Consider the following 23,898-nt stretch of genomic DNA (forward strand, 5'->3'; position numbering starts at 1 on the left):
GAGCCACCTTGGGCCTGGCGTGCACACACGTGGCGGCCCCCAGTCAGCAGACAGTCACCGAGTCCGCCAGACAGCAACTTTCTCGGAAGTTAGGGTCAATATCCAGGGCACGGCAGCACGCCACGCAGCGACAAGGGCGTCGATGTTTTGAGGGCGCGGAGGGGAGGGCAGAGTTAGTTAATGATCGCCTGAGATGTATTGAAGTAAAAAGGGGATAGATTATCGTGCATTTCGGAGGTTTGGATACTGGCCACATTTAGCTTTGGCTTAAAGACGCAGAAAGCGTTGTGATGTATTTATTTTCTTCAGGAATTTGCTCCTTCCTACAAAGTTTTTCTCCTTAACTTGGGTCCTAATGGAGAGCGAGCTAATTAAGGCCTACCTCAAAAACATCGCAATGAATGCGCAGACCTAGTATTTCTATGTATTGCATTTGGATGGAAATAAATTAAATTATCGATTCAATTGTTTTGTTTGGTATCAAACAATTTATCATAAGGCCTTACACAAATGTCACAAGGAGGAAAAGTCACTGGCAAGATCGTTTACACATGTTAGATCTGGGCTGCTAAGCGATTGCTTTGGCCAAGGCTGAAACGCTGCTAAAAAGAATATGTTTTTGGCACGGGGTGAGGGAGTGGCCTCATGGAAGATTTCGCGCAAGCAGACAATTGAAATATAGCACGTGAGCTATTAAGGATAAACTAAAAGCACTGAAACTGGAGTCGGAATCGGACAACGCCTAACTTGGTCATATGCATGTGCAGCTCCATATCCTCCCGAAAATTCACCTTTCGTTGACATAAAAGGATGCATCAATTGCTAAAAGAGCGTCTCAAAATTGAAGATGTTCAAAGTTACCATCAGATGTAATAAATAGGCTCGCTTTTAAAGATTGGTACACTCTTATGTAGAAAAGGCAGCTCTAGAAAACACAATTTCTCTGTTTCGTAGGTATACTCTTCACGAACGCCAGATGCCACTTGCTATCTTGCTATCTTGCTATCTTGCTATCTTGCTACGAACGCCAGATATGAACGACTCGACGCTTATATCTTTGCTGGTCTTGAATCGCAGGATGGCCAACGGAATGGCAGGATGTGAATGACGTTATTATGACGTTAAGAAAGCCAGGGTAACCTTGAAATAGATTCCTCGAAATAGTCCGCACATCTCACGGGGCGTCTAGCACACAATCTAGAAGGATTTAGGTCTTAAGAAGGATAGAGCTGTAAACTGCACCAAATGATCTTCAGCATGGCTATTTCAGTTTAAAATCCCCCATACAAATGTGGAACACTCCCTTTAATATCTCGTATAATGTCGTTGTCGGTAGCCATTACTTGACATTGCTTCTGTCTACGTCGCGAAAAAGTTATAATTTTGATAAACGTTGAGCCGAACAGAGGCTCAATGCACGATAGCTGTACAATTCTGAAGTATCGTCAACCAGTAATTGTAATGCCGGATGATTACACCGCTGGATGCGTGGCTAGTTGAACCCAACAGGATGTTTTCGCGCGTCAATTTCATCTGTGCCGTGGGACCCTTTGAGATGACTTGGGAGACATTCACGTCCTCGGCGGCGATCTGCTCCTCTCCACCCATGGCAACAGATGAGAGCTGAAGTCCGTCACTACCGGATGCGGAGCCGGAGGGTTTGTGCCGCCCGCTATCTGCAGTGGAGTGAGCTAAATATCCCAGCGCCCGGTAGCTCACTTTGAGCGAGCAGCGGGCTCTGACGCCGTGACACGAGCGCCGTCTTTGTGTCATCAGAGCCCAATGACCAAGTCTTCTGTCAGCTACTAGACTACTTTTGTTCGCAGTTGTTACTGCTAGCCCACGCTATGCGCCCGGCTTATAACGTCATACATGAGCGATGATGTGCCCGATCCCGACTGAGGGCGATCGGCACACGAGTACAGATGATGATAAGTCTGAGAGGTTCACCTGTCTAAGCTCAAGGCCAAGAAGTTGCTGGCTATAGCCGAAATTATAGAAGATGACTTGGGGACGTTTTATGGCAAATCATGCGTGCTGCAAATGTGGATCTTCGCGAATGCGAAAGAAGTTCATCAACGGTCATTGACGCCCAGTGCGCTATTATGGGTGTGTCAGTGTCAGTGTCAGTGTCAGTATAGTTACATTTTACCAAGCGAAAGAAGGGTATTTGTTTGACACCTTTGCTCATTTAAATGCCGATTGCCATCCTCAAAAGATTATAAGAAAATGTGTAGTCATCATTTTCTGCCCAATTGATGTTTTTCGGTGCTTTAGGACGCGCCGAATGCAATGGTTATGTTGCGCCCATGTGAATATCTTCTTTTCGTATCAGGAACTGATAACTAGGTCTAAGATTCTCCACGTCTTAAGATCTGAAATCCGGTAGCTCAAAGGACATTGAATGGGATTTTGTAGCTATGCCAAACGCTTCCTTAAGACGCATTTGGCTTTGTAAAAGCAACAGTCAAAAGATGATGATGAATGTTTGATTTGATTCCCACCAAAGTGATGTATTCATTCCTTTGCCGATGATATGATATTAGATGATATTAGCCACTTTGCTGATGATTATAGCCATTTTGCGGATGGTCTCTGGAGCAAGACCATCAGCAAAATCGCAATTAATAGCCGTAGGCAGGAAGACAGAAACGCATGCTTGTTCTTTGTTGCACCTTACTTTTCTTACGGAGTTGTTATAGGAGAGGAAACGTTTTTTTCCGGATCGTATTCGACACGCTCCTTCAAGTTGTGCACAGTTTTGCGGAAAATAACTTTGATGGAATGTCTAGTAGGAATTCTTGAAAGACATTTCGGGACGTTTTCATTCTAGGTGAATCTCAAATAGCTCCGTGGGGCGCCTTTGGGTTTAGAACATTTGTTGAGGAGATCTTATAGCGTGTGCCGTGACCTCACCACCCAAGTTTTGTTTTTTCCAAGTCATGGGGTACTTTTCTCCCCGGCTTTTGTACGGGACAGGACTACTGGGATGTCGTACAACGTTACAACATGCCTACACCGGGAAGGCCGACATTCTTCGGTTAGCTGTCAGCCGATTTGTTGCAGTTGGGAATAACAATGCGCCCGCTCTGGGACTCGTATTCAGTGCCGCTTGACAACGAGTCCGCCGTCTTTTCCGTACACCAATGAGCTCGGGATGTGCCATGGTGTTGCCTCGGGAATTCTTGGGATTGCATTGCTTAGCATTGCTGGTTGCGAGAAACTGTTACTCACCACCCTAGGAGAGGATTCCTACTGAACAGATAATCTTGGCCTGAATACGGAAATTATCAATTAAGTATTCGGCACGGGGGTGTAACATGGCCCCGCATGTAAACTTAATTCATGCATGCGCCAAATATTGCAACGCATTCCGGTTTGCTGGCTCCTGTGTTGCACTGCACGAAAGACCGGAGCTGCACACCTCCCAATCGATAGCAAATCAATGTTCGATAAGGAGTTGGAAATGTGCTCGTGCTTCACACCCCAGGTTCCTTGAAGGTGCCAGTGGGGCATTCAGAACTTAAGTACTGTGGCAGCAGCTTCATTATTGTCACTTTCAATGGATGCAACTTTTCGGCTCCATCAGCGACCAGACATCGCGGCGTCACCCTTTCCAACTAGGAGTTCTCGGCCATTTCGAAAAAGCTCGCTCGCAGCGATGGACTGGACAGTTTAGTAAGAGCGGCATAACTCCGCCACAGCAGCCGGGCCCGTCGTTGTCGCGCTCGGACACGATCAACGGGCGTCGGTGCCGACGATGACACCGGCGCGCATTGCGATCGAGGGCCGATACGACTTTTCCATAATCGCCAGTGACGAGACGCCGGCGTTCATAACCGCCGGGCGCGTTTTATGATCGCCATAAAGCGAGATGGTCTCACCGCGCTGCTTTCGTATCGAGATAAAATGGCCGGGAATATTGGCCCTCCGATCACCTCCCTCCCGATTAATATCCAGCTCGCATTCGGAAATAAATCAGCACACCCGGCGGCGTGGCAAGCGTGGGCCGTGTGCGCGCGCGGAGCCTCGCGCGCCAGCCGCGCCAGCACGGCCGCCGTCTTGTTTACCGCCGAGACACGCCTGCCTCTATCATGTTATTGCTTCATAACCATAAATCGAATCTGAAATCCAATCAACCTCTGCCATCAGCATTCTGATACAACAATTTGGCGTTGCAGCGGTCCGCGGCGTCCGACCACTCAGGGTGGGGTGGGAGCATCGGTCAGCAGGACACTCGTCAGCCGCTCTGGAGCACTGGCCGGCCGGCTGGGGTACCGATCAGCCGGTCAGGCTACATGTCAGTCGGCCGGGGCTCGTGTCAGTTGTCCTGGCTGAGTCTGGGCAGCCGGTGGCTGGGCGGGCGGTCGGCCGGGGCTCGTGTCAGTTGTCCTGGCTGAGTCTGGGTAGCCGGTGGCTGGGCGGGCGGTCGGCCGGGGCGGTATCATGTTCAATTTTACGGTCGGGCGGCCGCGTGTTCGCCACTTACCGTACTACCCGGGATTAACGGTGGCCAGAAGTAGCGCGTGGTGTTATCCGGGACGGCAACGTTCGGTATCCCGGGAGGAGAACGTTCGGTAACGGCCAACACCCGGCGCAGCCGAGCTGGCGCCGGCTGGCCCACGGTTACCAGAGGTCAGGCAGCGGTCAGGTCAATCATCCATCATCCGAAGGAGCTTCTTCACACCTCGGCAAGCCTCAGGTCACCATAGGCCGAACGCTCTGTTACTTGAGTAAGCGCCAATTAAGCCCATAATTGCAATACGGGATATTGCTGGGTATGAATGTCGTGTTAGCATGTACCGGCATCTGTGGCATGCATTTTGAATTTTAATGGGAAGTTTGTCGCCTTGTCCGTCAGTGCGTCAACGTGTGTTAGTCCACGGAGCGTCCGGCCCTTGGTTTTGTGATGCTACATTCCGAAAGCGTTAAAACGTCTGGTGACAGTCAGATTGGGGATCACTTCACAAACAATGAAAGCCCGTGGACCCAGAAGTCCAAAGCCCGAAAGCCCAAGGCTTCAGTGTCCGTGTAGAAGTAAATGCCTCAGTCCGCATGACAATACAGGGAACGTGTGTTGTCCAAACGAGCCTAGTGGTGCTAGGTTTGGCACGCCCACCCAGCCTCCTTCCGCCCCTGTTTGGCTCACCCCGTTCTTGCTAAAACCCGTGGGCTGTGCGCGAGTAACCATAAAAGCGTGAATAATCTAGAAGTCTCATGAATTAGCTGCACTGTGCAATATGGACGTAAACAAATTAATAAAATATCGAAATTTACTACGCAATTGACATGTTGGAACACATAAAATAATTAGAACAGTAACAAGGCTCTTAGCTCAGCTGGGTATACTGTCGGCAACTCTCCGTAGGCTATGTTACCCATATGATAAGCTTTGGAAGCCTCACCAATCGTTTTGCTGCGAAGTTCAGAGTGGAGTGAGCTTGCCCTTCTCTCGCCTGTCCAGATGTGACCTTACCCCTCGACCCGGCCGTGCAGCCACGGACAGAGGTGCACCTCCGGGCGGGTAGGGGGGGGGGGGAGGCCGGAGGCGGCACCAGCTACGCGCCCCTCGTCATATAGAGCGAGTGCTCACGCAACTGCACCGCAGTATTCACTGGCGTATGTGTGGTGTCATCGAGGAAGTACGGAGTAACTATACACTCCGTCAGGTGGCAGTAGTGCATGACAGACCGAGTAAGTCATCGAATGAATAAATGAATCACATGAATCGAATTTTAAGAACCTTTCAGGTGAAAGGTACAAACGTCGGCTTACCGAAATGTCTAATCAAAACTGCTCTGCTCGGCACTAGTTTAACGAGCCTGGTGGCTGAGACGGCCGCCGTCTACCAAGCGTGTTAAAATGGCTTCAGCAGTAGGTGTCAGACAGTCCGATCTATCCATGAATGAGAGTCAGAAATTATAAAAGCAGACCACAACTGGGAGCTGAACAACGTCCGTGAAAGTTGTTATTTCCACCCATAATTTTACATGATGTCCCTGCGCGTCCACCAGTGGTTCAGCATGCGCGGGCGAGCCAAGGGGAGCAGAGCTCTGTATTAATGCGGCGCGCGCGGCCGCGGGATGGTCCGACGGATGCCGAGCGGTGCTGACGCGTCGCCGCCCGACTGTGCGGGCTGCGGGTCGGGCAGGTGGCAGCGGTCTTTCGGAGTTGGGGAAAGTTGAGCCGTCGGTTGGTCACCTGTGACAGTTGGACAGTCGGGCGGTCACATATGACAGTTGGGTCGTCGGTCGGTCACTTGTGACAGTTGGGCCGTCAGTTTGAGCCGGCGCTGGGCCGACGGTCGCAGCCGGTGTTGGGCCGTCGGTCGGAGCTGGGGACAGTTGGGCCGTCGGTCGGAGCTATTATGTGGCCATCGGTCGGTCACCTGTGACAGTTGGGCCGTCGGTTGGAGTCAATGTTTGGACCGACGTTCGCAGCCGGTATTGGGCCGTCGGTCGGAGCTTTCATCGGGGCGTCGGTCGGTCACCCGTGACAGTTGGGCGGTCGGTTGGAGTCAGTGTTGGGCCGACGTTCGCAGCCGATATTGGGCCGTCGGTCGAAGCTGGGGACAGTTGGGCCGTCGGCCAGCTGCTGGTGATTGTGACCGGTGCCTCTCGTAAGCGGTGACTGATTTGTGCCGCAACACGAAGAGCTGCAAGGTCGTATGGTTTCCCACGGTTCTCGTTTGCGGACTATTGTTCAGTGGACGTCTGCGATGGTAGTAACAGACCACGGTAACCCAAGGATGCAGGCTTGTGCCAGACAATTGGACTTGGCCTTTTAAGCAGTGCATTCATCGGAAGGGGGCAAATCAAGCATCAATGATTGCTTGCAGCACCAATACTCTTTTAAGCAGCCACTATTGCTCTTAAAATAAATCCTGGATATGTAATCAGCACATTTCTAGCGGGCATGGCGTATATGCTGTACGACGTAACAATGATTCAACAAGCACGTTTGCACGCACGTTAAAAAAAAATAGTCATTGATCCCAGCCGATGATTGTCATAACGACCGTTAAGGTCTCACGTTACACTGTAAATCAAGACAAAGGCAGCTTCTAGTAAGCATGTTGTGCATGGTGTTCAAGCAAGCGTTGCCTCGTTTTCTCGCAAGATAGAGCCCACTACCGCGTTCTGGTACATGCGAAGAGAGCCAAAAAGAATGCCCACAGAATTCGAAATGTTTTGATTTTTTACTTCCAAGCGCAAGTCATTTTGAGTCGTGCAATTACGATTACGGCTCGGATATGCCAAGGTAGCTGTGCTGGCTGCTTGTCCACCGGCTAGTCGACGCCTATACTTTATTCTTGACCCACGAGACTTCTGTGTGGGGGCTCGAGTAGAGTCCGCCCTGGAGCCGAGCGGTGGATCACGCCGATGAAGCGCTGGACGGGAGAAGCAGCCGCGTCCGCTTCCGGGTGGAGGCCCGAGTACTGGACAGGACAACCCGCTGCTTCCACTTCCGTGTGGAGGCCCGAGTACTGGACAGGACAACCAGCTGCGTCCACTTCCGTGTGGAGGCCCGGTACTGGAGGACAAGCAGCCGCGTCCACTTCCGTGTGAGGGCCCGAGTACTGGACAGGACAAGCAGCCGCGTCCACTTCCGTGTGGAGGCCCTGAGTGCTGGACAGGACAGGCCGCCACGTCCACTTCCGTGTGGAGGCCCGAGTACTGGACAGGACAAGCAGCCGCGTCCACTTCCGTGTGGAGGCCCGAGTGCTGGACAGGACAGGCCGCCACGTCCACTTCCGTGTGGAGGCCCGAGTGCTGGACAGGACAGGCCGCCACGTCCACTTCCGTGTGGAGGCCCGAGTACTGGACAAGACAAGCAGCCGCGTCCACTTCCGTGTGGAGGCCCGAGTACTGGACAGGACAGGCAGCCGCGTCAACTTCCGTGTGAAGGCCTGATTACTGGACAGGACAAGCAGCCGCGTCCACTTCCGTGTGGAGGCTCGAGTACTGGACAGGACAAGCAGCCGTGTCCACCGCCAACTGGTGCGGAGGCGGAGGCGTGCATGCTTGCGAGCACCCTCGTTCACCAGCAGCTGCCAAAAGAGCGCGCGTCGATGAGACTGAAGCGCTTCGGACGCCGCCTGAAGATTTGAACGCTGATCCGCACTGGAGTGGAGCACGTGTTTCTTGGATTGTGTTCCTCACACCTCTGTGGTGCGCTAGTATGTCTGACTGCATGTATGGTGTGCGCTTTTTTGCAATGATTCCTTACACTTTTCTACCCTTGACTGCCTGAAAATGCCGCCTTATAGTCACAAATATTGTGGATAGCTTCATGTTAACAAAATGTAACTGGAATGCATAATGTTGAGGAATGTGTTCAGGCAAACACGCACACCAAAATTTCTGCGCACTCATTCGTTTATTTTTGTTCAACACACATTTTTCAGATTATATTAGGAGGTTCTACGAAAGAAAGCTATGATGGTCTACTTCACAGGAATTGGCCCGGCGCAAGCTGTGAGTGCGGCAAAAGCTACCCATTTATCTGAGTTAAATAAATCTCACTGGGGATAGCGAACATCTATTAACTGGCCTGTGAGATTTAACTTCCAGAAATATTGGACACATGATGCATGAGAAGGTGCTTTACTAGCGTGATCGTTCCGAGAAATGCACAGTGGGAACTGGCAGCACTTCCATCACGCAGATTTCTTGATCCTCATGAACTTGAGTCCACAGTGTGTGATCAACGGACAACGGGCTTAGCAATCGAAAGCTGTCTTGGTAAGGCAGCTTAAGCAGCATGAAATCTAATTAATAGTGCATAGCTCGGCAATGGCATTTGTGTATTGGTCCTGAAATATAACTGCAGCATTAAATGACAGGACGTAGTAGTATTCCGTAACTGCACATTGTTCCACCACCAAATGCACGTGTCGTCCACGGCCAACGCGGCGCACGGCCCCCACTGCCCACGTAAACCGTGTCGTGATCGTGAAACCGATCCGTGCCGTGATCCGTTCGCCGGTACCATGCTGTGCTTGTGCGCAGTAGCTCATGGGCATCAAAAAGTTTCAGGTACACGATTTAGCGTGCCATACTAAAAGCCGAAAGCGAGCAAGCTAAAACGCTGCCTAAGCTAAAACGCTGCCACGCTTGCGGTTGCACCGTACATCGGATGACACAGGATTTGAGTAAGTTTTCAGTGATGCCTCTGCCAACAAAGCGGCAGTTTTTTCTGGACAGTTTCAGTACTGCTTGCAGTTGGATCATACCAGGCCAAATTTATCATGCAGCCGTAAACAACATTACTCAAAGCGCCTTGCGCAACTTCAGGCATGGGAAGATGGATGCTCAAAGTATGCGACGAATTTATCGGCGCACGTTGAGCTTAGGGAGGTTGATGAGCTTAGGAGCATAATGACCGGCTGGATTCCGAACACCTCGCGCCATCGACGGTTATTGGTTGAGGTGAGGCGCTTTACAGGCTTGATGGCTGAGAAGGAAAGTTTATTGATACCCAGAAGTTTCAATATTATCTATAGATGAAATGTGCACTAGAGTATTTCAAATATACATGCTCACGCCGCTTATTTTTGTGACAATATATGCCCTAGACGGTTTAGTTCGTACCACCCAATAGCATGGCTTCACAAGACGCCGCAAGTCCGCTTGAAGCCCCGCGCCGGCCATGGAGTCAGAGACCGCGCCTGTGTACCTGGCTGTTGGTAAGCCCCGCGCCGGCCATGGAGTCAGAGACCGCGCCTGTATACCTGGCTGTTGGCAAGCCCCGCTCCGGCCATGGATTCAGAGACCGCGCCTGCACACCTGGCTGCTGGTGAGCCCCGTGCCGGTCATGGAGTCAGAGACCGCGCCTGCACTCCTGGAAAGACGGGACGGGACTCCGACCCGCCACCGAGCTGAAAGGCCGACCACGCCACCTTTCTGTCGCGCCGCCTGCTCGTCTTAGACTGCCCCGCAATGCACACCGCACCGTCGTTGGCACCCAGCAGGGAAGTGAGTGGCGCGGCGCCCATCATATGGCACCGCAGCGCGTGCAGCAGAGGCACGCCTCGCTGCATCGATATGCACGTGGCAGAAATGTCTAGGTTTCAGCGGTACAGTCACCATGCGACGAACAAAACCATTGACACAACGGGAGAGCTTTTCAAACTGTCGCCATCGATCCCGGAGAAATCGTTTTCCTAGCATTAGTGATGGAACCAGAAGTGCAGTTTTCTGTTCAACGGGGAGGTGAGGGGGGGGGGGGGGGGTGGAGAGGAGGTGCACAGCTCCAGAACTTTGAGGAGAAAGTGGGTCAAATGCGGCAAGGAATGGCAGCTGTTATATTTTGAGTGCAGACTTTTAGACATTTCCTCTCCTCTGCTCTCCCCCACAACTTTTTTCGAAACTACGGCGCTAGGCAGAGCACATTCATGTCACCCCATCTGCAACCACCATACTCACTTCGTATTTGTTTACGTTCATGTCCCCAACTTCTGCCAGAAAGCATTAGCGGTGCGTGCTTTTTACTGGACGTCCTGCAATACGAAGAGATAACCAGTTCTCCCCAATTATCGAGTCACGCACAGGTTACGAATATTCGTTGTGCGGTCCGTGCACATTTTTCAAAAGTGGCTATGTTGCTGCGGCAGGCCAAGCGAGGTGGATTTGGCTCCTGGTAGTACTTGGTTAAACACATCGGCTGAAGTCCCCGGCTACAGCTAGCTTTAAACAAGCGCACCGAAGGCTTCCCGATAAGAACGCAGCTTAAGAATCAAAGTTGAAATCCACTGGGTAGTCCTTGGATTTATACCTACTGGTATACAACACAAAGTTGACGGGTGTCAGAACTTCACAAGAAACTTGGTCTTTGCTGTTCTACTGTGTTAGGTTAGTAATATGTATGTCATGTCAGATTTTAGATATTTCCCGCCTGACTTGGTGCTTATGCCCCTGCCCCGTCTCCTCCTGTACCTATTATCTAACACGCGCTAGGTGTAGCGAACGGCGCGGTGTAGCAGCACCAACTTTGCATGGCAGTAGGTAATTGAATAGCGGATTTTTGGGACACAAAAATTGATGTTCCGTGTAAGGTCGCTGACCAATGGTAGGTTTAACACGCGGTCGGGTGGGGGGGAATCAAATTGCTCCCCCTCCCGAAGGTTTTTCCAGAATGGTTTCCGAACGGCGTGGCGTGGTCGTGCCAAACTGTGCATAGCTGTAGCCAACTGAATAGCAAATCGTTTAGTATTATAAATTTAGTACAAAAATGTATGTACCTCGTAATGGCGCTGACCTACTGCAAGCCCGTCAGGCCATGGATTCTGCGAAGTCAGTTTCAAGGGAATCGTTCAATTTGATGCAACAACGGAGTGTTAGACGAAGTCATACATCTCTGGATACTTTCTTAGGAAACGCAACAATTGAATTAATAAATTTCATTGACCTAGGGTCAGGTGTGGACATTAGACCAAGGTCAAAATCAACCTGTTTTATTACTCTAGTTTTTGCTGCATGGGGCAGTTTCTGGTGCTCATTTCGATTTTTTGATAACAGGAGCTGCATTATGCATCCTCCATGGAATTCTCAAAGGTCAGAATAGGTCACTGATCTAAAATGACCTTGGTCAGTATATTTGGTTTTTAGGAACATACTGACTAGCGCAATATTTGTCGCTTATTCAAATGCAAAACTCAAAGCAGTCTCGTATGATTTTGGTTATAATGACCTTAAAAGGGTGAACAAGGTCATTGACTTTAAATGAGCATATGACCTTTTGCTTACAATAGGTATCTAACTTCTGGGAGCACTTTGGAGACCAACCTGAAGATCTACCTTGTTTGATCCTGGATGACCCGAAGGTCATGACCTAGCAACCTAAAATTTTGATCGAAGTGAGTTCGGATACAGGTCAACATACTCTTTAAATTTGGTGTCTAGCTTTCTCAGCTGCTCAGATACCAGGAGGGGTCAAAGTGACCCTTACCCGAGCAAAGGATACGCAAAACCGGCCGCCGGGGCGCGTGTTAAGCCAGGCCGTGGCTGTTGGCAAAGGCAATTTTTAGGGAATCCTTGAATCTGATGCAAGAGCGGCGTGTTAGGCACGCCCGCATATAATCTGAGATGGTTGCGTAGGCAATAAAACAATCGAATGCAGCAATACAAGAATGTTCATTGACCTAGAGTCGGATATGATGGCAGATCGAAGTCTAAACCAAATCGCATTTTTACTCAGGACTGTGACTGTCAGCGAAGTTTATTTCTAGGGAATCGTTTAATCTGATGCAAATTTCGTGTTGGACGAAATCGTGCATTTTGGAAATCGTTTCATAGTTTCAATAAAGCAGTGAAATATAGGATTACAGCAATTTGAATTGACTCAGGGGCAAGCACGAGGGCCCAACCTAAGTCAACACCAGTCCCGTTTCTGGTCGAGAGCTTGCTGCATAGGTTCTGCATGAGAAGTTTCCGGCGCTTGAATTTATCAATAACGGGGACCACGACAGGCATCTTCCATCGACTTTCTAAAGGTCAGAATAAGTCACTGACCTAAAACGGCCTGGGTCAGCATTTTGTTTTTAAGAACGTACGCCTAGTGCAATCCTTTTTGGGCTTACGAGCATTCGTGCGAAAGAGATGATATGTGCACTGCTAACTTCATCTGTTTTATCTCATCGCACGCAATATATAGGGATTCGGATTCGGATTTAAATTTGGGTTTGAATTTTGACTAGGTTTGTACTATTATAGCGAAATTTTGAAGTGACACGATGCAATAGACGGGAGGATGTTTTTTTCCGGTCTTATGTGGAAGAAACATGCATGTGTTGCATTTAGTTAATCTGAAGGAAATCTGGGTGAAAATATCATTCAATGGCTTTAACTGCGTACTCAATCCGACAGCCTTCAGGATTTGCGGTGTGTGCTTGGATCCTTATTTCAGGATTTTAAGCCTCATTTTAAAGATTCGACGCTTGCCAAGATTGAAAACTTTTCGACGTTATTTAAATCCTGCGAGTTGGTATCGTCAGCTCTGACTGTCACCATTTGCACATGCATTTTTTCGCCTGGTTCTGCACCCTCCCTGTTTTATCCGTGATATATGCATGTATAGTTTTTTTCCTGGGCCTGTGACTGGCATTCATATGGCATGGGCCGCGCGTGGTGGAGGTGTCGCCACGAAGGCGTACGTTAGGGGACAACGCACACACAGCAGTCTGCGTCGGGAGATGGCTGGCGGTAACGACGAAATGATGACGGCGGCGGGAATGCGTCATTCATCATGACGGGACATCAGTCCCTATTTATTATCGCACACTGGCACTATCTCTATTCTAGCATGTCGTCTGTCATTCGCGCACCACGGATCCTTGTATGGGGGGAGGTCGTTGCTAGATTGTGTGGGTGGGTATGTTAATTCGTGCACTTGAAAAGTAATTAGTTCTTAAGTGGTGGGAAGCAGGAACATAGCCTTTTAAAAGCGTCGCTTGTGATTTCTTTCTTTTTTAACGTGTTAGCCTTGGGATCTCATCACGTTTGTCATAAACTGTACCACGGTTATGCATTCATAAGCATCACGGGTGTTCTCGATACTGGTTTCCAAAATGGTTGGGCAGTGCTGTTCAGCCAGAATGCTTCTCAGAGGCAACCCTCTCCGCCTGGGCCATCAGAGGCAACCCCCTCTGCTGGGGTCATGAAAGGCAACCATGATCATCAGAGGCAGCCCTCTCCACCGGAGCCATCAGAGGCAGCCCTTTCCACCGGAGCCATCAGAGGCAGCCCTCTCCACCGGAAACATCAGAGGCAGCCCTCTCCATCGGAGCCATCAGAGGCAGCCCTCTCCACCGGAGCCATCAGAGGCAGCCCTTTCCACCGGAGCCATCAGAGGCAGCCCTCTCCACCGGAGCCATCAGAGGCAGCCCTCTCCAATGGAGCCATCAGAGACAGCCCTCTCCGCCGGGGTCATCAAAGGCAGCCCTTTTTTCGGGGTCATCAGAGGCAGCCCTCTCCACCGGGGTCATCAGCGGCAACCCTCTCCGCCGGGGTCATCAGAGGCAGCTCTCTCCGCCGGTGTCATCAGAGGCAGCCCTCTCCGCCGGGGCCATCAGAGGCAGCCCTCTCCACCGGAGCCATCAGAGGCCGCTCTCTCCGCCGGGGTCATCAAAGGCAGCCTTTTTTCGGGGTCATCAGAGCCAGCCCTCTCCGCCGTGCTCATCAGCGGCAACCCTCTCCGCCGGTGTCATCAGAGACAGCCCTCTCCGCCGGGGTCATCAGAGGCAGCCCTTTCCGCCGGGGTCATCGGGGGCAGAGGGACAGAGGTTATTAGCGGCCCTCTCCGCCGGGGTCATCGGAGGCAGAGGGACAGAGGTCATTAGAGGGTCGGAGCGGGCCTCGCGCCGGCCGCCGCCTGATAATGTCTGTTGCTGAGCGGCATCCATTGTTGGAGGCCTTGTCACCGTCTCCCACCACCTGGTGCCCGGGGCGTTGGCAGTTCCGCCGCGTGGCACGGTCGAGGATGAGCCGGATCTTGTGCTCTCCGCAGGGTGATAGCGGCCACGGATTCGTACCGGATTGCAGGAACTTAATGGATGCTCCTTCTATGGTGCATGCGGGTGTGCAAAGATACGATCGTTGCGATACTGTGCTAAAGTCTGGACCTGTCGTGATTTCGGAAAAAAGGAACTGAGAAAAGCGCTTATGTTTGTGTTATATGCGTATTTTCTGTTCGTGATTCTGTTAACCTACTCGTTGAGAAGACTTTTCGGATCTGCAATTTCTCAGCGGCGGCTGACCAAGTCCTCGATAAAATCTACCACTTGGCAATTTAACACAAAGGAGCAGCGAAAGAGGTGACCCCGCTGATCTGCTATTGAGTGTGAGGCTTCTCGCCGAAGCTCCGGTCGAGCCTTTCCAATAATGTACGAGCGGCCTGTCGTCTCATCTGCAGGCGACAGCTGCCCGCACCCTAAATCAGCGCTGCCAGCCGTGTCAAACGAGTGGCCGGCCAGCGGCGCATATTTTCAGATCAGGTCCTCGGAGATGACGCTCTACGGCTGCCATTAAAAGACCATTTATCTTTTATGGAGAATCGGAACGGCCCCGACAGGCCGGCCTTCGCGCCATTTAGCACAGCTGTATCGCATTGGGCCGCGTGCTGAGCCATGCGCGATTGAGAACGCCAATAAATACACGAGTTATGAGCGGCGTCGCGCCCGGCGTGCGGCACGCTGGCACTCAGCATCGTGCGGTGAGTTGACACTCCAGCATTGTGCGGTGAGTTGACACTCCAGCGTCGTGCGGTGAGTGCACGCTCCGACAACGTTCGGTGGTGGTGAGTTGACGCTCCAGCATCGTGCGGTAAGTTGACACTCCGGCATCGTTCGGTGGTGGTGAGTTGACGCTCCATCGTCGCGCGGTGAGTTGCCACTCCGGCATAGAATCGAAGGTGACGCGAGCCTTCCCACGCCTTGCGGTTGCAAGAGTCATTACAGATACATGCGCTAAATCACAGAGGTGTAGGCAAATAATGTGCGGTTACATTTTCCGGAAACACGTCAGATACAATTTATCAAATGTTGTCACACCAAAAAAACACACTTAAGGCGAGTGTATCACAACCATGTGGGGCTTCGAACTGAAATAGTCATCTTTGAGACCTTCCGGTGCTGTTCACAACTCTGCCCTGCCCTTCTTAAGGCCTAAGCCCCTCTGGTTTCTGTGCTATACGCCGCGAAAATGGAGAGAGCATTTGAAAGTCACATTAGGATTCATGACGTCACGGTAACGTCATTCAGGTCCTGACATTCCATAGGGCAGGTGGCCATCAAGGCAAATAAAAATATAATTGTCAAGGCGTTCATGTCTGGCGTTCGTGAACACGATTTCCGAGATACGATGGCCGCCAATTGGCTCTCAATCAATGTTGTGTACGGCACGATGACGCAATCAAACCATGACGTATTGAGGAGCATATTTACTGAGCAGAGAATTGTGCTGGCAGTCTTTTCGACTTAAAAGGCACTGCTATAAATGAGCTTGTATCATCATATCTGATGCTTGCTTCAATACCTCAAAATAAGAAACATTCCCCTTAACCCGCTTTATCCCACGCTCTTCGCTTTGTCACGAAGCATGCACGCCAAGTTATCATTGTGGCGCCAAATACGTTGAACACATACGTGGCGCTTTTTCTGAAATGCTTGCATCCGGAGATATCCCCGATGCGTCTGCCGTCACACTTATTATTCTACCTTTTACGAATTATCCCTGAACGGTGTGGTGAACTACATATTTATTATGATGGATGATTAATTTTGCTGAAACCTCTTGTGAATCCAAAACAGGAGACAGTGAAAGCTTGGTTTGGAGATAAGTCAGTAGCTTTCTATCGGTTTTACAGAAATTTTGCCTGCAGTGGGCTAAGAGCTAGGATTTTTCTAGGACGCCATTCTTTTACTGAAATAAAACATGAAGATAAAATCTAGAAAGCACGAAATTTCATGCTTGTTAAATGAAGCCAATAGCTCGGATTTTTCGCTTGAAGAGCTGAAGTCCGTTTAACCGTGAGATTATATTTTTCGCTAGAAGAATCGGTGTCAATTCCGTTATTTTTATTGTACCTTGCCGCTTTCCAAAAGTGTAAGCTCATTCAGAATGGTAGGGAAACGTTGCATAGACTACTTTTTATCGAAGACCAAAACTATTTTATTTGGATCAATGAAGTAATAACGAACTTCGTTATGTTGCAAAAACATGTTTGGCGCAATATAACAAAGATGCACTGATGGGCAAGGATATTGATGACATGATGTAGGATATATAAATAATGATATTTTTAATATCCGCACCCATTACAAGCATGCTAAAAAGAGACCAGACATAGACTTGGCAGCATATCAGAGTTGAGGTAGTTGAAAGGTGGCGTATCTGCTTCAGAAACCAATGCGCTGAAATAGGATGGTTCTGGCCCTTTTGGGGCTGTTATGCTTGTCTCAGGGGTCGCGAAGGCTATGTGTCACAGCCTTGATGAGCGCATGATGACTTGGAATTTAGTCATTTAGCTAAAGGGAACAAGGTGTTGACTTATGCCCGTTTTTTTAATTGGTGAGTCAGGACAAAAAAGGTATGTTATCATAACTTGGGTGCGATGCTCATTTTATTAGATTGGCTGTTGCGCCTATACTTTTCTCTTTACTACCTTCCCATTTTCTTTCTTTCTACACTTTGCAGATACCTCAACTTGCTGGGACAATGGGGATGGGGAGACAGATGCCTCCAGCTCCGAGTTCACACGAATGTTCAGTGCTCAATGGCATGACACGACCAGAAAGCAAGGCATGATCCACAAGTTTTGTTTGAACTCACTCCTATACCCTTTGGAGGATCTTCCAGTTCCGTGAATTTGTGAAGTATTTTAAGAACATTGTAAGGGCTGGCACATGCAATTTTTACTAGAGGTCTTGCAAATATCACAATCTATGAAATTGTCACGCCTGTTTTGTAGTGGTCAGGCTTTGTTCAATTAAATATTCTAAGGTGCACAGCTTGGGTGTTTCTATTGGCGTTATTCCGTTTAATCATTATATCACTTTTCCGAGGCGTATACTGTCCTTAATACTTGAGCGTCTTGGCAATGCTTAAAGCCTTCAAAATACCAGGGTTGTGTACAGGTATATGCTGAGGTGGATTTTCATGCAAGCGTAATTTGGAGCTCATAATTTTACTTTCATTGACTTTTGGGGGAAAATTATTGTTGCACCCCCCCTCTCCATCGGTCACAATTACCGTTCTGGAGTGCAACTAGAACGTTACCTGGAGTTAAGAACAGTCAGAGATGGCACAGCACGTCGGGCAAGGCCACTGCGCGCGTAGGCCATGTTGGAAGAGCGGCACGTGACATCTTGGAACAGTATCTTCCGTCAAAAAAGTCAGGAGACTATCCAAAACATAGACATGTGCCGAATCTCAAAGAAGACCTTGAGTGAATGATGGTGAAATAGTAGACCAGAATTAATATATCAATGTGCGATATAGCACTTGTGTCGGACACAATCTCGCAAGTGGTCACGTTTGTGGGTTGCATCGTTTTCCAGCAGTTAGAGCTATAAAACTGTTCTCGTTCCTTACAATTTGTGTATGGTTTTGAAATACAAAGTACCGGTCGTCGGTTCCCGTTTGTTCGGGATCACGTGGCATGAACGTTTCGAGTACGTCTCCACCAGTCTACCAAGTTCCTTCAACTCCAAGCGGTGTAATCTGTTGCAGCAAACAGTCTGCACGCGCTGCTTCGGGGCCACTCCGCGGCCGTGGTGCGGGCTTCTTCGAGCATCACACCGCCCGCGGCTGGCTGTCTGATCTGCCGCGGGCGGATTGAGCGCGAACGCGTAGATCGTCGGCCTCCAATTCCAGCTATGTGGAACCGGGCGCGGCCGGCCGTGAACTCCAGCACTGACGCATTGCCGGGACCGCGCTGAGATCAAACGCGACATAGCAGCATCTGGCTGTCGACAGAGCCCCCGAGCGCCGACTGATCGGTCCAAGGCTCTGGGCGTCATACGCCCACGACGTTGTCACCAGGCGCCGGCTAAACGCGGCAGAGGGCTGAGCGGCGGCTAAACGAACCGAAAATATCCGGTGTCAGTCCGGCACTTTGGAGGCAGTTGGACTCAGCTAACACGATATAGGCGCATGTTTCCCGTGCGTCTTCATCCGTACCAAAAAAAAAACATTCTCGGCATCAAACAAAAAAACTATCATGGAGAGATAACGGGGACGCTTAGTTCTGTACATCATTGCCTTGGGATTCTGCACGCATTCGTCTGTGGTTGATCACGGTATCATTATCTGTATTGTATAAACTATGGGCCATTATAAACCATATAATCTATGTTAATGACTGCAAGCGCTGCTGGGAAGCAAGGCACGTGCCAACGGTTGTTTTTATGGGGCCTGAAATTCCCACTTAGTCTATGCAGTATCAGCTCAACGGACAACTATGCCTTCGGCTTTTTCAGCCGCACAGAACAGCGAAACCCTGTATTTTGGGTCGTTCAGCTTTGCTTTGGCGGCTACGTCATGCTAGGTTGGGTCTTCCGGTCATGCATATGTGCCTACGTATAAGAAGCCGGCGAGGTACCACAACTTGGCTTGCAGGCGTGCTCTTGTGCCACGCAATAAAAGCCTACCGTACCCACTCATTTGAATTATCCGTCTGGACGCAGTGAACCGTGGCTGATATTTCGCATATGCATTTTACAGGCACAGGGGCATGACTTACCATGTGAACCTGTTATCAGAGGAAAACACAGGTCACTGCCAATCATGTGAACTGGTAGCATGAAAACAGTGACCCGCACCTAATCCCATGCCCCTGCGTTCCATAGCGCACATGTGCGTTTACGACGACAGTGGATCTCGCAGTCTAGAGACCCTTTTTCCAGATTGCACTCTTCCTACACATCGTAGAGTCCTGACATCCACTAGTCCGTTTTAAGACAGAAACTGGATCCCGGGCTTCTGTACTTAGACTGTGCTGATTCCGCCGCCTACTCCGTTTTTGCCACCTGTATTGTAATTGGATGACTGCTGTCACGCAGTTGGCGCCACCACGCACCGGCTGAGCCCGCTCCCTGCGAGTGCTCGCCGGCGCCTGACCACGCGTTTCTGGGTGCGGCAGGTACTGGGCAGTGACCAACATCAACTACATCCAGTCGCGGAACTCGCGCCGCGTGCTCACCATGATCGTGCTGGTGTGGGTGTTCGCGCTGGCCATCTCTGTCGGCCCCGTGTTCGGCTGGAAAGACCCGGACTTCGAGGACAGGTAAATACACCCCAAAAGCCGTGCTGGACAGTGGGATGACACACGACACCCGATGACACAACGCGACACGTTGCCCACCGGGGAACCAGCAAAAGTTAGTTTGCCGTGCCAGAAAGACGAAATTAGCATGCAATCGTGATATCGTTTGTTGTCCTAGGTGGGCATTAAAGCAGGAGTAAATTGGCTCTACTGCTCTGAAATTGTAGGAACGAATTGGGGTTTCACTCCAGTTAGCTGGCATGCAGGCCGGTTTCGTTCCTGTGAACAGGGTTGATCACGCAAACTTGGAGCACTTGTCGGCGAAGTGGCACGAAATGGGTTGTGGTACTCGCCCATAAACCTGGCCTTTATTGCTGTATAGCGCTGACGGAGTACGGTATCATACTGTTTTGTTTTAGATGAGAGTTCCGAGCCGTTTACTGCAGAAAACACGATGAAGACCGCAAGAGGGTGCGTTTAACGGTTCGCTCGGGGTATTTCAGATGTGGCAAATTATTTCAACACGTACGGGGTGAATTTCGTTTACCAGTATCACCTTCAAACAGCATGTTCAATATAAATAACAAATACCGCAAACACGAAGCGGCAATTAGGTACACGATAATGAAAAACGTCCTCCGGAGTTGTCATTCACAGCTATTTCGATAGCACGCACCGCAGTCGTTTAGTTTTAGTGCTGCTTCTCACACTCTTGTGCATCTCAGATTTGGCACCAAATTAGGTACCTGTATAACAATGCTAGTGTGGGAACATCTCCTGAAGACTTACAAAGGCACTGTTGCATATGAAGCAATCCAAACAAATGATTATCTCTCGAGACTGTCTTGCCAGGTACCCATTATCGTACACAGGAACAATACAATGTGGACAGTAACTGCGTCTGCACTGCATTGTTCATTCGCGTTCTCGTCCAGCCTTCTTAGCGTCTTCCGTAGCGTGAACATGATATCAGAGCGCCTCGCAAGCTAGGATGTCTCCCTCGTGACCCTCTCCCGTGTCGACAGGGTGAACGTAAACCAGGAGTGCCTGGTCAGCCAGGACGTCGGCTACCAGGTGTTCGCCACCATGGCCTCCTTCTACGTTCCACTGGGCGCCATCCTGTCGCTGTACTGGCGCATCTTCCAGGCAGCACGGCGCCGCATCCGCCACAAGGTTGGCTCGAACGGGAAGCGTAGCCGGTACCAGCGGCCGCCACCGCCGCCGCCGCCGCCGGCCACCGACACAGCCACGCTCACAGGCAGCCGGGTGTCGGAGTACGAGCTCTCCAGCTGCGCGACGCCCACCAACAACGGCAACGGCGGCGGCGGCGGCGTCAGCAGCGTGGACGTCATCCCGCGAGACGCCGAACACCGTAAGAAGAAGACGAAGAAGGAGACGCTTGAGGCGAAGCGCGAGCGGAAGGCGGCGAAGACGCTGGCGATCGTGACAGGTGCCTTCATTATGTGCTGGCTGCCGTTCTTCGTGACAGCGCCGCTGCTGCCGCTCTGCAATGACTGCTTCTTCAACGGCGCTATGATGAGTTTCTTCCTCTGGCTCGGGTGGTTCAACTCGACGCTGAACCCCATCATCTACACCATCTTCAGTCCGGACTTCCGCCAGGCGTTCAAGAAGATCTTGTGCGGCCGGGCGGCGGTGAAGGGTCGGAGAGGACGCTAGGGGCGACATGACGGCAGTGCAGTGTCTAGGGTTGGACTGGGGACGGCGTCCACCAGCTAGCACTGGGACGTTGACCTGACGCGTCCACTGTTTGCCACAGGTATCATAGACTAGACAGAAGTATTGCCAGAAAAGAGTTAGCCGTGGGTACCAGTCTACGAGTGCGTTATCTGATGCGTTGGTTTCAAAGGCTGAATGTTGAAGGCGCTAATGAGATGCTCTGAATGTAATCGGCGAAGTGGTGTGCTTGGCGCAAGATATATTTTTAGCATTGTTCGCTTAGGTCTGGGCCAATGTATTGAGGCAGCGCGCTGGCAACAACAGGCCGTTTGAGTTGAATGGAACATTTCACCCCCGCGATGGCGCTTTTAGTTGGGGAAGCCGGGCCACTGTCTGCTTAGCGATGTGTTGAACTGCAATCTAGCACTGTCCCCGCAACAAAGCATCACCAGCTTTGACCTGATTCGAGATGGGCACCAGTAACATGGATGTACAGGAAGAAAGACATGTAGCCATTGAGCCCATCATATGGTCTTGTTTGTTAGCTTGCAGGATGTTTTAGCTGCTAAGTTTGAGTCTTTAGTGACAGATCGCTATACAAAGAGATCAGCACGTAGATTTTGTACTGATTTTCTAGGTTTTTAACACGGCGAGATTATTTTCAACCAACGAGATCCCGTAGTGTTAAACGCAGACAAGGAAATCTCGCCGGACAAGCGTTTTCCTCACCTCCCGCAAGAGTGTGGAGCCTAATAGGTCCCAGCTTCTTAAATCTACACTTATTTCGGAAACAGATTCCGTCACCCTATTTGACCTATCCTGAAATTGAATGACTAATTGCATTTGTGAAAATTGCATTGCGTAGCACAATGAACGACACAACTTAAAGCAGGAAAGCACTTCAAAATTATTCGAGAAATCACGATATCGAGTCGCTGAGAGCCAAATGTGACTGATGTGATGTCAATGAAGTAGTCATCACTGCTGGCCTATGACAGACAACATGCTTTAACGTTAAATTAACAACTCATTTGTTGATATATTTCTGCAGTCAAACATCTTTAACTTGGTAAACAGGAGTATTTTGAACATGTCAACAATAGGTAATAGCTTTACTCATCGTCTGAAGGACTCTGGCCTGGTGTCCCCGTTTCTCGCGTGCTTTGGTGAAATGTTCCTTTTCAGCTTACTGTTGAAGTACCCGCCAGCCTGTGAGTTTTCTGATTGCGTGGCAGACTGAGCTCCTCAGGCTGATCGTCGGCTGCACTTGTCCGTGCGCCACGTGGTTTGCGTGCTACTGCGTGCGACGCGCACGTCCAGCGCGGACACCACGTGCCAAGCTCAAGGGGCCGCTGGGGTCGGCTTCACCATAACGTTTCCATAACTCGGACCAGAGGGCGCGCGCGGCGAACGCACGCGGCGTCCAGACGCACGCGCGACCCGTCATGCAGCACGAGCTGAGCCAGGAGCGGCGCGCGGAGCCCCGCGCCTCTCCGGTGCTCACCCCGAGGCGCGCATGCGCGGTGCTGGGCGGGCACGACGCCCCGCCGCGCGCCGCCCGCCCGGCGCCGCCAGCCAGCCGTCGCATCTGGTGTACAAACCGCGCCCGGGACGGTGCTCTGTCTCCAATATGTGTGTGATCATGAATACACGCCGCGTAGACGAGGTGCGTGGCGCGAAACTGTGCGTCGGCGCGCGCGGGGCGTCCCCGGGGACGCTGTGACGCGTCGAAAAAGCGACGGCGGTGACGCACGACGACAGCCCAGAGAGCGAGCCCGTGTCGGCGGCGCCACCCCGGGCTCGTGGGACGCACGGCCCGCCCCGACAGCGGCCCTAATTAATATGATGACGACTTCTCATCTCGCGCCATTAGTTCCAATCACCGAGCGCGAGCGCGACGAGTTTACCTGCGAGGCGGGGCGCGCGCCGGTGCGTGTTGGCGGCTGTCGTTTTGTAAAGGTCACGGGGTCGGGACACGGCAGGGGGAGGAGGGTGAGGCGGCAGCGGACACAGGGTCAATAGTCGGCATTGGGGCAGACGGCAGACACACGGCTGATAGCCGACGCGGGGTTTGGCTGCTGACAGATTGGCCAGCAGCCGACAGTTGGGCTGTCAGTTGCGACCGGTATGATAATGACAGCGAAAAGCTGACAGCTAACAGTGAGGCTGAAATCCGACACGTCAACTAGTGATGCAATAGGGGACAGAAAGATAAGCCCGTAGAAAACCAAATACAGTTTCGGTTGAATTACAAAAGCTTCGTTTATTAATTCACCGAGCTGGTAAATTCAAAGAACAAAGATTCGTTAAGATAAGAAAATTACACGCTCGCATGAGGTGATAGTGAGGTAGGTATACAGCAAGTCTTCTGTGACGAACCGGTGCATCGATGCAGTTGTACCCCGCGTCACCTGCCGGTAAGCCTGACAGCCTGGATATGCCGTCTGGGTCCTTGCAGCA

The 23,898-nt window shown here is 50.9% G+C and overlaps 1 protein-coding gene across 1 annotated transcript in view; it reads left to right on the forward strand.

Moving 5' to 3' along the window:
- Positions 1–22,948, forward strand: part of LOC119097213 (5-hydroxytryptamine receptor) — an 85,475-nt gene extending 62,527 nt beyond the window's left edge. Inside the window, exons 5-6 of the mRNA XM_037220267.1 lie at positions 19,639–19,782; positions 20,787–22,948. Of these exons, the coding sequence (XP_037076162.1) occupies positions 19,639–19,782; positions 20,787–21,438 (796 nt within the window). The 3' untranslated portion in view covers positions 21,439–22,948. The remainder of the gene's footprint in view (positions 1–19,638; positions 19,783–20,786) is intronic.
- Positions 22,949–23,898: the final 950 nt, after the last annotated feature.

Source organism: Pollicipes pollicipes, unplaced genomic scaffold (genome assembly GCF_011947565.3).
Source record: "Pollicipes pollicipes isolate AB1234 unplaced genomic scaffold, Ppol_2.1 Scaffold_4295;HRSCAF=5057_pilon_pilon_pilon, whole genome shotgun sequence".
In the NCBI taxonomy this organism is placed as follows: Eukaryota; Metazoa; Arthropoda; class Thecostraca; order Pollicipedomorpha; family Pollicipedidae; genus Pollicipes; species Pollicipes pollicipes.